Raw genomic sequence first — 14008 nt, 5'->3', positions numbered from 1 at the left:
GCACCTCAGGGCCACCGTAGCAAACACACGACTGATGCAAACTCCAAAACCGAAAAATACTCCAGTAAAAAACGCTGTGAGTAGAAAATGTTGCAGCAACAGGAAACGAGCAACAGAGAAGATCCCATCAACGGCAGCCAGATTCAAACGGCGCACAAAGCACAAGTCCTCCAGACCACTAGAGGAAGTCTGGAGCAGGTCACATCACCTTCATGAATATAGTGCAAAATACAAGAAGTACAACAGGCTGCGCAGTGGTGCAGTTGGTAGCACGGTTGCCTGGATTCGATTCCCGGCCCAGTCTTTCTGCATGGTGGGTTCTGTGCAGGTTCTCCAACTTCCTCCCACAGTCCAGAAACATGACTAGGAGTGTGCATGGTTGTCGGTCTGTGTTGCCCTGAGATGGGCTGGTGACCCGTCCAGGTGACCCCACCTCTCACCCAAAACGTTGGCTGGAGAGGTACCAGCACCTCTCCCAAAAAAGAAAAGGGCTGGATGGGCTCATCTTTGTTTCTCAAGGTCATCCTGACTTCCTCTGCAGCTACTGAGGGTCCGGGCCGCGCCATTAGTCGGCTCCCCCTGGAGGTCTGGAGGACTTCTGTTTAGTCAGCAGGGTTTCATACTGGTAGACCATGTAATAAAGTAGACTCTTCTGACCACAGAACCAGCAGCTAGTTGGACTCAGCCGGTTCTGAGGCAATCCAAACGGGTCAGAACTGGTTCTGGAATGGAGAATGAAGGCTAGCACTGATCATCTGGAGCCGTGTAGAAACTCTGGTCTGATCCAGGTAACTGCACCACCAGCTGGCTAATGGCTACGTTAGCTGTCTGAGCCTGTATGAACCTGCAGAACCCAATTACCTCATCTGATGGAAACAGAAGCTCAGCCAACAAGTAGAAACAGAAACACGTTTATTCAGCAGTCAAAACAGGAAGTCGGGTGGAATCAGTCTGGTGGAAACAGGAAGTCGGGTGGAAACAGGAAGTCGGGTGGAAACAGGAAGTCGGGTGGAAACAGTCGGTGGAAACAGGAAGTCGGGTGGAATCAGGAAGTCGGGTGGAAACAGGAAGTCGGGTGGAAACAGGAAGTCGGGTGGAAACAGTCGGGTGGAAACAGGAAGTCGGGTGGAATCAGGAAGTCGGGTGGAAACAGGAAGTCGGGTGGAAACAGGAAGTCGGGTGGAAACAGTCGGGTGGAAACAGGAAGTCGGGTGGAAACAGGAAGTCGGGTGGAAACAGGAAGTCGGGTGGAAACAGGAAGTCGGGTGGAATCAGGAAGTCGGGTGGAAACAGGAAGTCGGGTGGAAACAGGAAGTCGGGTGGAAACAGTCGGGTGGAAACAGGAAGTCGGGTGGAATCAGGAAGTCGGGTGGAAACAGGAAGTCGGGTGGAAACAGTCGGGTGGAAACAGGAAGTCGGGTGGAATCAGGAAGTCGGGTGGAAACAGGAAGTCGGGTGGAAACAGTCGGGTGGAAACAGGAAGTCGGGTGGAATCAGGAAGTCGGGTGGAAACAGGAAGTCGGGTGGAATCAGGACTGGGTTCTCCATGTTTGTCTGAAACAACAATAATCAAAGCTATTTACACATCAGGCGGCTGCAAACAGCCAGGCATCATCGTCTGAGTGGGGCAGGGTCATAGGAGGAATCCGGGTGTTGGTCCATCAGGAGGAGCGGTGGGCTCTCCTCCGGCGGAACCAGGGGAGCCTTCAGTTCTCTAGGAACGCCACATAGTCGGTGAGGCGGCCCAGCTGCTGCTCGTTAGGAACCAGGGACACCGGGGGCGGGTCTGGAGAGAGAGAGGGGCGAGCGAGTCAGGGGGCTTTCACCATCTATCTGATGGTGGCAGCCCCGCCCCCACCTATTACTGCTTAGAGCAGGAGGGGTAGAGATAAATCCAGCACCATATGTTGGCCCTCCAGTGGCTGTTTTAGACACTGAATTGTAGTAAATATATAAATGTGTGAAAAGGAGCCAGAGAAGAAGTGTGTGTGATTTAATGGGAACTGCGCCCCCTACCTGGCTTCTTGGGCATTACCATCCTGGTTGCTGGGTCGGCCTGCCAGCCTTGACTCACCACACCTGAGAGAGACGAGGGACAGCAGGATGAGTCCATGAAAACCCGACAAGACGCTACAGGAAGTAGCCTCACCCTTCACCGCCTCCTCCACCGTGTAGCCCACGAAGGCAGCGAAGTCTTCGGCTGTGATGGAGGTGTAGGCCTGTGCCACCAGGCTGTAGGCCCGCTGCCTGCTGCTCTCTGTGGACAACAACATGGTGAGGAGGACGATACCCATCATCTTCATCACGTCTGCTAAACGAGCCGCAGCTCGTCACCGATCAAATTCTTCATTTCACATCTTTGAACTGATTCGGGAAGCTTCCTATTCGACAGGCAGGTAATATGTTAGCATCCAAGAAGCTCCTCCCACCTGTAAACCCATTTGTTTTTAACCAAGCTTTAGATTTAAAGGGCCAGATCACATTATTTAATCTCCCAAAGGCAAATTTCTTCATTATTTCCAGAACGTGAAGCAGCTAAAACTGAAGTGAATGATTTACCTTGATGTTTTCATTACTTCTGTTCTCTCAGCAAATGGTGTTTAGTGTCTCCAGGTAAAGATGAATCATAATTATTCTGAAAATCATCTTTTGACTCCAGGTGGAGTCTGGCGCCCTCCAGAGGGCCTCTGCGCCCCATGTTGGGACGCAGAGGCCCAACATGGCCTCCAAGGCCAGCAGGAACTCGACTTCTCGAAGTCGGAAGGCAGCAGTGGATTTTATTCAGGGAGAAAAGAAGGATAAATATATGCCGCACTTTTCAAATTTTACAACAGAATCTCAGGAACGGGGTCACCGGGGTCACCGGGGGCCTCAGCTCCTTATCAGGGTCCTCCGTCACGCCGACATGTTCTGCTGTCACCGCGTCAACCTCTCAGGCTCTGTTGCCTAGCAATGGCTCTCTGTGTACCAACAGAGATCAGGTGGAACCGATAAGAGCTGGCCGGAGCCGCACTGAGCATGCTCAGAACACAAGGTCACTCTGGGTGTCACTTCCTGTCTCTGAGATCAGCGACCAGCTGGACGACCATTTTAGCTCAGAGTCAGTCGGGTCAGAGCTGCTGAGCAAGAACTCCATGAGAGGAACCGGACCGGCTATTCATGGACGCTATCACACACACACACACACACACACACACACACACACACACACACACACACACACACACACACACACACACACACACACACACACACACACACACACACACACACACTCTTCCTGAAATAGCTCAGACTGTTCTCCAGCAAAGGCAACACTGTGGCGGCTTTTAATAACCTGCTTTGGGTCCCAACAGAACCAGAACCGGGCCATGGATCAACTTCACACAACTTTATTTCCAGTACAGACTGACTGGGATTCTAGCAGCGCATCAACAACCAGAAGCTAAACACATTTCTAACCTTCAATACAAAAGTATAAAAAGACGTAAAGAAATCAGAGTCTGTGTCTCAGTCCTCATGGACGCCTCTGTCCCCCTCCATTCTATTCTTCCTCCTCTTCCTCCTCTGCGTCCTCGTACTCCTCGTCTTCCCCGGTTCCGAAGTCCATCTTGGCCAGCACGGCCTCCACCGGCTCCGTGTTGAGGGTGAAGTGGTCCATCTTCTCGAAGCCGGGTTCTGGCCGCTCTTCGCCCAGCGAGGCCTTGGCGGCGTCCCGGGTCCGGCCGATCAGGCCCTTGGAGGCCAGCAGGAACTCGGCGGCGCCGCTCTGCTCCAGGGCGCGCACCGCCGTGTCCGTCAGCTCGGAGCTGGCCTGCAGCCGCTCGCCGTAGCGCTGTGCCAGCGCCCGCAGCGCCGCCACCTTGTCGTCCTGCTCGCGGCCCAGCTGCTCCAGCAGCACCGCCTTGCGCTCCTCCAGCACGGCGTACAGCAGGTCGAAGCGCTCCGCCAGGCCCTGCTTGGCGCGCTGCGCGTTCTCCTGTACGGCGCGCCCGGCGTCCTCCATCTGGTGCAGCAGCGCCTGCAGCCGTCCGTTGCTGGCCACCAGCGCGTCGATGGCGTTGCTGAGCTCGGCCTTCTGGCTCTGGTAGACGGTGGCCAGTGGTGCCACCTCGCAGTCCTTGTGCTGGCCGAACACCTTGCACATGGAGCAGGTGGGGCGCTGGCAGCTGACGCAGTAGATGTTGATGCGCTCGTCCTCGTGCTCCGGGCAGCACGGCTCCTTGGCCTCCTGCGCCTTCAGCGGCTCGGCCTCGCCCTTTCCCTCTTGCTGCTGCTTGTAGATGTCGATGATGTTCTCCACCAGCAGGTTGCGCTGCAAGCCGTGGACGCCGTGGCGGTCCAGCACCACCTCGAAGCGGCAGGTGGGGCAGCGGAAGACGCCGCCGGAGAAGCGGTAGGGGTTGCGGGAGTCGTAGAGGTCGCTGGCGCAGCCGCGGCAGAGGTTGTGCTGGCATGGCAGAATTACCACAGGCTTGGTGAACATGTCCAGACAGATGGGGCAGCTCAGCTGCTTCTCCAGGCTGTCCATGGGGCTGGGCGGCCGTACCACCGAGCCCGTCCTCTGGAGGTCCATGTCCTTGGTTCTGGTTCTGGGAGAGGCGAGACGCTGTGCTGCTGCTGCTGCGGCGCTCTGGGTCTATTCTGGTTCGGCGGCCGGCCGGCCGGCCTTTATAAGAGCCTCCAGACAGACACCCGATCCACCAGAGCACATTCCTGCCTCGACATTTTCACAGAACTCCCCCGCCCCCATCATGTGTCGCTGTGGAGTCGGACGGGAGGGGGGAGGCGCAGACCGGGACAAACAGCCTGCATGTGACCAGAGAGGCTCAGCAATAAACACAACATGTTTTCCAAAACACCAAGAGAAAATGTTTTCAGTCTGACCAACAAACAAGCTGAACCCAACTAGCAACCAACCACTAACCAACTACTAACCAACCAACCACTAACCAACTACTAACCAACCAACCACTAACCAACTACCAACCAACTACTAACCAACCACCAACCAACCACTAACCAACCACCAACCAACCACTAACCAACTACCAACCAACCAACCACTAACCAACTACCAACCAACCACTACCAACCAACCACTAACCAACTACTAACCAACCAACCACTAACCAACTACCAACCAACTACTAACCAACCACCAACCAACCACTAACCAACCACTAACCAACTACCAACCAACCAACCACTAACCAACTACCAACCAACCACTAACCAACCACCAACCAACCACTAACCAACCACTAACCAACTACCAACCAACCACTAACCAACTACCAACCAACCACTAACCAACCACCAACCAACCACTAACCAACTACCAACCAACCACTAACCAACTACCAACCAACCACTAACCAAACACCAACCAACCACTAACCAACCACCAACCAACCACTAACCAACTACCAACCAACCACTAACCAACCACCAACCAACCACTAACCAACTACCAACCACTAATTAACTACCAACCAACCACTAACCAACTACCAACCAACCACTAACCAACTACCAACCAACCACTAACCAACTACCAACCAACCACTAACCAACTACCATCCAACCACTAACCAACTACCAACCACTAATTAACTACCAACCAACCACTAACCAACTACCAACCAACCAATAACCAACCACAAACCAACTACCAACCAACCACTAACCAACTACCAACCACTAATTAACTACCAACCAACCACTAACCAACTACCAACCAACCACTAACCAACCACAAACCAACTACCAACCAACCACTAAACAATTACCAACCAACCACTAACCAACTAACAACAACCAACCAACCAACTACCAACCACTAACCAACTACCAACCAACCACTAACCAACTAACAACAACCAACCACTAACCAACTACCAATCTACCACAAACCAACCACTAACCAACCACTAACCAACTACCAACCAACCACTAACCAACTACCAACCAACCACTAACCAACTACCAACCAACCACTAACCAACTACCAACTAACAACAACCAACCACTAACCAACTACCAATCTACCACAAACCAACCACTAACCAACTACCATTTAACTACCAACCAACCGTTAACCAACTACCAACCAACCACTAACCAACTAACAACAACCAACCACTAACCAACTACCAACCACTAACCAACTACCAACCAACCACTAACCAACTAACAACAACCAACCACTAACCAACTACCAATCTACCACAAACCAACCACTAACCAACTACCATTTAACTACCAACCAACCGTTAACCAACTACCAACCAACCACTAACCAACTACTGACCTCAAAACCAAAAACTGAACACAGATTTCACTGATCAATATTAGCTTCACTAATGGTAAAGTGGAATGCTAACACCACTTAGGAGAAGCTAATGCTAAAAAGTTATACCAAGACACTAACGCTAAAGTGCTAATTATTAATACTAGTTCAGCTAACACTCTAGTGTTAGCAAAACGCTAGCAGGCTCAAATGTGTCATCACACTTCTTCCAGTGTCAGTTTATAGTTGTTGTGTTTTGCTAACTGCCGCAGATTTAGCCTGACTGACCCCAGTGAGAAACCATGCAGAATATCAGGACATTTAAAAATGTTCCCAACAGAACTACAGCAATGCATTCTGGGTTCAGAATATACATCATTTGCTGCACCGCATCATGGCTAGAGCTTCTGCATCATCAGACTTCAAAATAAGAGCATGAACAGAAACATCCTGAAGAATTTTAGTATACAAAACTTAAAAACAAATGATGAACTTTATTCATCTGAAAGTTTAAAAACTTTACCCAGAAAAATGTATTGATTTTCACAGTTAGCAAAAATGCTAAACATAAATTAGCTCCACTGTTAGCAGATCAGAGGATGCGTGTCCACTGCTGCTGTGGCGTCATTCGGTGAGTTAGCAACACGCCGGGGCAGAAAGGCATCAGCAACGACCTCAGAGGGGCAACTGTTGCTGCTCAACAACCTCAGTTTAGAGGACGGTCGTCCTCCAGACACAACGATGATCAACAAGTAAAATCCTTAAACGTCTGAAACGAGTCAGACTGTGGAATAAATTAAACAGAAACTGTAACATTAACAAATGTTTACTTGAACAGTTTTATTAGAGCTGCCAGCTGTTACCAAACCGTCTGATGAAACTCTGTTTATGACATCAACAGCAGATCAACATCCAGAGAAGTTATTTTAAACTGTTGCACAACCAATAGCAGCGCCACCATCACTCAGGACGCAATAAACTCCTGCTGACGTCTGCCGGAGAAAACCCCGAGATCACAGCGCCGAGGCTAGGCTAGCTTGCACCTAGCGGAGTAGCAGCTGCTCAGTGATGTGTCTGACATGCTCAAGTGTTTTTCTGCATGAAGTTACCTCTGAGGGCCTCCATGACAGGAAGGATATTCTCGGACCACTGGTGGGCTGCGATGGCGGTGTAGATCCCTGGGAAATCTCTCTGCCAAATGCGCTGGCCGACGCCCCAGATAGCTGCTAGCTCAGAGTTAGCCTGCAGCCAAAAACAAGACAGAAACCTTCAGCAACCAGAATCATGTCTCCTTGCAGCTGGGAGGATTTAGGACTTTCACTGCTGTGTCTGACAGCTGCTCTGCTCAGCCTCACAGGATACAGAGGACAGACATCAGCACTGCTGAGACACCTGCAGTTCCCACACAGCTGCTAGCTTAGTTTGAAACTTACTCTCCTGGATTTGGCCTGAATATTTGTGTTTTTAATTTACTCCATTTCATAGTGAGCGGCTCTTCTAGCCTTTACGGTAATCCTGTTCAGTGGGTTTTCTTAATACGGCTCTCTGCCCAGAGTGGCACATCACCAGGGTCAGCACGAGCCTTCTGCTCTTTCCACAAATGTCAATATTTATGCACAAAGTTACATTTTGTGCATGTATTCAAAAACAATTTTAAGCAGGAAAATTTTATTTTATTTCTCCTGCTTAAGTTTAATATTTTCTCATTCAGAATTTGTGATAAATTCATACTTTATCACTATTGTTTTTAATGTGTCAATCTGTTTGTTTATGAACAGACTGTTGCAGCTACATTTCCACTGGTTAGCAGGACTTAGCACAAGTTAGCAGGAGTTAGCACTTGTTTAACACTGGAAATGGACCAGTGTCCTGAGTATTACGACAGGACACTGTCGTAATAGGTCCAGCAGAACTCTGACCAGAACCTGGTCCAACAGACGTCTGAGCAGACTTACTGATTTTATGGCCTGAGGAATCCTCTTCCACAGATAGCGGGCGTTGTTCCTAGAGGCCAGAAACAACGGGACTCAGTCAACAGGAAGTGGAGCAGGAATCACAGGAAGCTCCACTGGTTGATGGGCAACCAGTGGAGCTTCCACTGGAATATTCTGATTTGGACTCGATTCTCTCGACATGGCGAGAGCAGGTTGGGATTCACCCCCGCCCATTAGTCAGCGGGGGTGAATCCCAACATCACCAGTCAAAAGGAGATGTTAGCACAGCCGCCATTTTGCTTTACTTACATGTCGTTGTTGAGCAGATACAGCACTAGCATCTGAGCGTAGACCTGGGGAGTTGCGATGCCCCCTGGAGCCTGGTGAAGATAGTGCAGGTGGTTATTTCTGCAGATCTTCATGCATCAAAGATATTAGAGACCAAAAACGACATATAAAACACAACAGGTCTAAAACAAGGTGGATAAGACAGGAAGTGACACGTTTTAGGCATTCAGTGCCTGCCTGAATAAAAAGTCTTGAAGGAAATCTGGTAAAACCTGATTCTTTATTCACATTAACGTTTGAACCGTCATAAAAACAGCTTTTCTGCATTACCGTGGGTTACAGAATACCAGCGGAGAGACAAATGACATTAAATTATTTTCCCCCCAACATAAAATGAGCCAAATCAACACTTTACGTGATTTCATATGAGGTCAAATGCTCATCAAGTTTCCATGGAAACCAGGAAATAATGGCTGGGACTCAAATGCACCATTGAAGCGACGCGTCGTTCTGTTCAAAGCAAAATGTTCTCATAGCACAAAGCTGCATCATTAACGGGATGATTGTTTGGCTAATAAAAACATTTTCTGTGATTTTTGATCCAAATTTTGGGTTCCACATAAACAAGAGAAAATAATTTAGTTCAGAATTTTTTATTTTAAACCTGTATGTTTGTATCTCATGTGTAAGTATTGTGAAGCTGTATATAATTTTCTTTAAAATCTAAACAGATTTGAAAAATGGTGGATGGAAAAACAGATTAAAAGTGGATTAAAAAACAAATCGGGACAGAAATCTTCTGACAGAAAAAAACTTTCTGAACCTTTCTGATCCATTTTCACGGATTAGCAGCGCCATCTGCTGGCAGCTGCAGTCAGTGTTGATGGTTTGACTGTTTAGTAAAGGATCTGCTGCTTATTATTAATAATCCAGTTAACAGTCTTATGTTCAATCAGTTGTCTGAAATAGTTAATTAGGAATAAATTAAGGCTTTTTCACAGAGGGTCTTTAGAAATTATGTGCAATTTTTATCTAGTTATTATTCATTAGTTATCAGTGTGAAACGTTATATGAGAGCATTTGCAAACTTATTGGGACAGAAGGGAGTAAGAAAAACATCAGTTTGACCATCAGGAGCCTCCTTACTAATGTACCTGCAGACAGGTTTGTGTTTTCCTCTACTTAGCATCTGATAGCATAATACAGTTCAATTACTGTCACAAAGTGCTGTTAGCACGGTCCTTTTCTCGGCTTTATTTCCTCCTGTCAGAGTTAACCGGACTCCTCCTTGGGCTGCCACCTTATGGTGGTGGAGGGTCTGAGGGCCCCAATGACCCCAGGAGCTCTGCTATCTGGGGCTTCATGCCCCTGGTAGGGTCACCCAAGGCAGACAGGTCCTATGTGAGGGACCAGACGAAGCGCAGCCCGAAGACCCCGATGATGAATGGCAGCTTTGGACTTAGTGTTCCCTCGCCCGGACGCGGGTCACCGGGGCTCCACTCTGGAGCCAGGCCTGGAGGTGGGGCACGTTGGCGAGAGCCTGGTGGCCGGGCTTTTACCCATGGAGCCCGGCCGGGCCCAGCCCCAAGAGGAGACACGGGTCCCTCCTCCCATAGGCCCACCACCTATGAGAGGAGCCAAAGGGGTCGGGTGCGATGTGAGATGGCTGAGGCAGGGGGTCCTGGCGGTCCGATCCTCGGTTGCAGAAGCTCTTGGTGTGGAACGTCACCTCTCTGGTGGGGAAGGAGCCGGAGCTGGTGTGTGAGGCTGAGAGGTTCCAGCTAGAAATAGTCGGTCTCACCTGAACGCATGGCTCTGGTTCTGGAACCAGTCTCCTTGAGAGGGGCTGGATGTACTTCCACTCTGGAGTTCCCCACAGCGAGAGGTTTGGGGCAGTAGTGGGCATACTTGCTGCTCCCCATCTCGACGCCTGTACGTTGGGGTTTACCCCGGTGGACAAGAGGGTAGCCTCCCTCCGCCTTCAGTTGGGGGACGGGTTCTAACTGTTGTTTGTGCTTACGTCCTGAACAACAGTTCAGATTACCCACCCTTCTTGAAATCCTTAGAGGGAGTCCTGGAGAGTGGCCCTCCTGGGGACTCCCTCATTCTGCTGGGGGACTTTAATGCTCACGTGGGCAACGACAGTGAGACCTGGAGGGGCGATGTTGGGAGGAACGCTCCACCCGATCTGAGCTTTAGTGGTGTTCTGGTTGTTGGACTTCTGTGCTCGTCTCAGATTGTCTATAACAAACACCATGTTCAGGCACAAGGGTCTCCATATGTGCACTTGGCACCAGGACACCGTAGGCCCCAGTTTGATGAATGACTTTGTCGTCGTTTCATCGGATCTGTGGCCGTATGTTTTGGACACTCGGGTGGAGAGAGGTGTGGAGCTGTCCACTGACCACTACCTGGTGGTGATTGGCTCTGGTGGTGGGGGAGGATGTCGGTCAGACCTGGCAGGCCCAAACATGTTGTGAGGGTGTGTGCTGGGAACGTCTGGCTAAGTCCCCTGTGAGACGGAGCTTTAACTCCCATCTCCGGCAGAACTTCGAACATGTTCTGGGGAAGGTGGTGGACATTGAGTCCAAGTGGACCATGTTTCATGCCTCCATTGTTGAGGTGGCTTATCGGAGCTGTGGCAGCAAGGTTGTCAGTGCCTGTCGTGGCGGCAACCCTCGAACCTGTTGGTGGACACCTTTGGTGAGGGATGCTGTCAGGGAGTGGATGAGATTTGCCCGGAGTTTCTTAAAGCTCTGGATGTTGTAGGGTTGGTTTGGTTGACACAACTCTGCAGTATCACATGGACATCAGGGGCAGTTCCCCTGGATTGGCAGAGTGGGATGGTGGTCCCCCTGACCGGAGGGTGTGCTCCAATTATAGAGGGATCACACTCTTAAGCCTCCCTGGCAAGGTCTATTCAGGGGTCCTGGAGAGGAGGGTCTGTAGGATAGTCGAACCTCGGATTCAGGAAGACCAGTGTGGTTCTGGTTCTGGTCGTGGAACACTGGACCAGCTCTACACCCTCAGCAGGGTCCTGGAGGGTTCTGGGAGTTCCCCCAACCGGTCCACATGTGTTTTGTGGACTTGGAGAAGGCGTTCGACCGTGTCCCTGTGGGGGGTTCTCCGGGAGTATGGGGTACCGGGCCCTTTGATATGGGCTGTCAGGTCCCTGTATGACCGGTGTCAGAGTCTGGTCCGCATTGCCAACAATAAGTTGGGCTCGTTTCTGGTGAGGGTTGGACTCCGCCAGGGCTGCCCTTTGTCACCGGTTCTGTTCATTACCTTTATGGACAGAATTTCTAGGCGCTGCCGAGGTGATGAGAGGATCCGTTTTTAGGATCACATCTCTGGTTTTTGCAGATGATGTGGTCCTATTGGCTTTATCAGGTCATGATCTGCAGCTCTCACTGGAGCGGTTCGCAGCCGAGTGCGAAGCAGCCGGGATGAGGATCAGTGCCTCCAAGTCCGAGGCCGTGGTCTTGAGCCAGAAAAGGGTAGAGTGCTTCTCCGGGTCGAGGGGGATGTCCTGCCCCAAGTGGAGGAGTTTAAGTATCTCAGGATCTTGTTCACGAATGAGGGAAGAAGGGAACGGGAGATCGACAGGAGGATTGGCACAGCGTCCACCGTGAAGCGGCGCTGTGCCGGTCCGTCGTAGTGAAGAGAGAGTTGAGTCAAAAAGCGAAGCTCTTGATTTACCAGTCGATCTACGTTCCTACCCTCATCTATGGTCATGACTTTGGGTCATGACTGAAAGAATGAGATCGCGGATACAAGCGGCTGAAATGGGTGAGAGAGAGGGAGGGATGGAGAGTTAACCGGAACACACCTCTGGGTCAGAACGGCCTCCAGAACCAAAGTGACCATGTAACCACAATCGGATCCACTCCAGCCTCGTCTTTAACCAGCCCGCTAAAGGAAACTGACAAGCTAAGGAAGCTGGTGTCCGCAGTGACACCGCAGGGTTATTTTATAGTTATCTTGCTCCGGTTTGCTCTAATTAGCTTCTAGCTATTTTATGTATTTATCAGAGTGTTAAACAGTGCAGATAAATGTAGCTCCGACTGCTGAGAGGCTTCAAACTCAAGCAGCTCCTTAAATCTGTGAAATAACTTTACTGCGGCGACGAGTCGGAAGCCAACTTCAGGTCCCAGTCAGAGCGATGCTAGTTATCCACACTCGGACCCAGTCGGGACCAAATGTTCGGTTCTACCTTCCAGCCGAGCCGTAAAACCCGGAACGACCGAAATCCGAACCTTTCTACCCGTCCAGCTCACCTCCAGCTCCTGAGCCTCGCACTGATCCAATAACTGATCGAAGTTCTCCTCCATGATCACAGCTGCGGGCATGATGCTGCCCAGCCGGACTTCTTCCTGCTCCAGTTATCTGGAGGGTGACTGGCGGCAACAGCGCCTCCTGGCGGCGCGGGGGGAAACAACACCCGGAATTACAGCATTACAACCATTTACTGTAACATGTAATAATCTCAACAAAACCAATAATTTTTTTTCAGACATTGTTTAACTATCTAAATTAATATTTAACTATTTAAACTAACAAAATAATTGCTATTTCAATGATCTTTTCAATAAAGGTCTTTCATCCATAATTATGAAGTTTAGATTACAGGATTAAATGTATTTTTTTATCTGAGGTTCATAAACTAGAAGAACTGGACTCAGTGACTCCTGAGTTTAATGGCTGAAATGACTAATTTGTGTTGCTCTGTTGCACAAATCTGTTCAATCTGTGTAAAAAACATAACAGAAAGTAGAAATGAAACATGCAAATATTAACTTCTAGTTTGTTTTTATAATTCTTTATTTAACAATATCATGAATCCAACATACGTACATATGCATATTCATACATGCGCTTACATAAAACAACGAGAGAGAGAAAAAGAAAAAAGAAAGACAGAAAGAAAGACAGAAGGCCATTTCCATTCTTTTGAAAGGTTTCATGGCCTCACATGAAAGCGAGCTGCACATATCTAATGTGTTCCATTAAAAGAGAGACATACAGATGAATCTGATTTCAGCCCCTCCAGCACAAATATGTGGCATTTCTGTCAGAACATACTGAAAATTGTTTTGAAGAATCTCATTTTTAATTCCTTCTAACCTGGACTGTGATGATCGTAAAACCTTTTTTCACAAATCTCCCACTCCTCATCTTCAATAACAATATTCATTTCTAGTTCCCACTTTTGCTTTATATCTGTAGAATTGTCAGAGAAATGCATCTGCAAATGTTTATATAGATATAATCTTCCTCTTATTATTGTCCTCTACACATTTTATCAGATAGCTTGTAGTTTAAACTATTTCTAGTCATTCAAGTATTTTATTTTCTCCAGTAAATATACAGATAGTGGTTTTATCTCTGGTTTCTGCTCATGAAGGATCATCAGATCAGATTACAGTTCTTTAGTTTAGAGCATGTTGTTAGCAACGGTCCTCATAAAAATAAAATAATTTAACTCAGAAATAAC

General features: G+C 49.0%; 2 protein-coding genes across 2 annotated transcripts; both read right to left on the bottom strand.

Annotated features, from left to right (window-relative positions):
* Positions 1–895: 895 nt before the first annotated feature.
* cops8 (COP9 signalosome subunit 8) lies at positions 896–12890 on the bottom strand. The gene is made up of 7 exons (XM_055052955.1): positions 12792–12890; positions 8536–8606; positions 8248–8296; positions 7402–7534; positions 2150–2257; positions 2017–2079; positions 896–1786 (listed from the first exon to the last, which is right to left on the bottom strand). Exons 1-7 carry the CDS (start codon positions 12861–12863, stop codon positions 1707–1709), a joined length of 576 nt encoding a protein of 191 aa, XP_054908930.1. The 5' UTR covers positions 12864–12890; the 3' UTR covers positions 896–1706.
* Positions 3377–5000, bottom strand: trim63b (tripartite motif containing 63b). Its single transcript, XM_055052954.1, has one exon. It carries the CDS (start codon positions 4574–4576, stop codon positions 3545–3547), a length of 1032 nt encoding a protein of 343 aa, XP_054908929.1. The 5' UTR covers positions 4577–5000; the 3' UTR covers positions 3377–3544.
* Positions 12891–14008: the final 1118 nt, after the last annotated feature.

The sequence above is a fragment of the Poeciliopsis prolifica genome, unplaced genomic scaffold (assembly GCF_027474105.1).
Source record: "Poeciliopsis prolifica strain line A6 unplaced genomic scaffold, Auburn_PproV2 SCAFFOLD036, whole genome shotgun sequence".
NCBI classification, from domain to species: Eukaryota; Metazoa; Chordata; class Actinopteri; order Cyprinodontiformes; family Poeciliidae; genus Poeciliopsis; species Poeciliopsis prolifica.
This window is presented reverse-complemented; position numbering and strand designations above follow the sequence as displayed.

Bases quoted from the DNA above. Each gene is read 5' to 3' on its own strand.
- cops8 (XM_055052955.1), bottom strand. From the start codon at position 12,863: ATGCCCGCAGCTGTGATCATGGAGGAGAACTTCGATCAGTTATTGGAT. The intron at 2,080-2,149 runs GTGAGGCTACTT...CGTCTCTCTCAG, and splicing joins GGTGGAGGAGGCGGTGAAGG to GTGTGGTGAGTCAAGGCTGG. The intron at 1,787-2,016 runs GTAGGGGGCGCA...CTCTCTCTCCAG, and splicing joins GGTAATGCCCAAGAAGCCAG to ACCCGCCCCCGGTGTCCCTG.
- trim63b (XM_055052954.1), bottom strand. From the start codon at position 4,576: ATGGACCTCCAGAGGACGGGCTCGGTGGTACGGCCGCCCAGCCCCATG.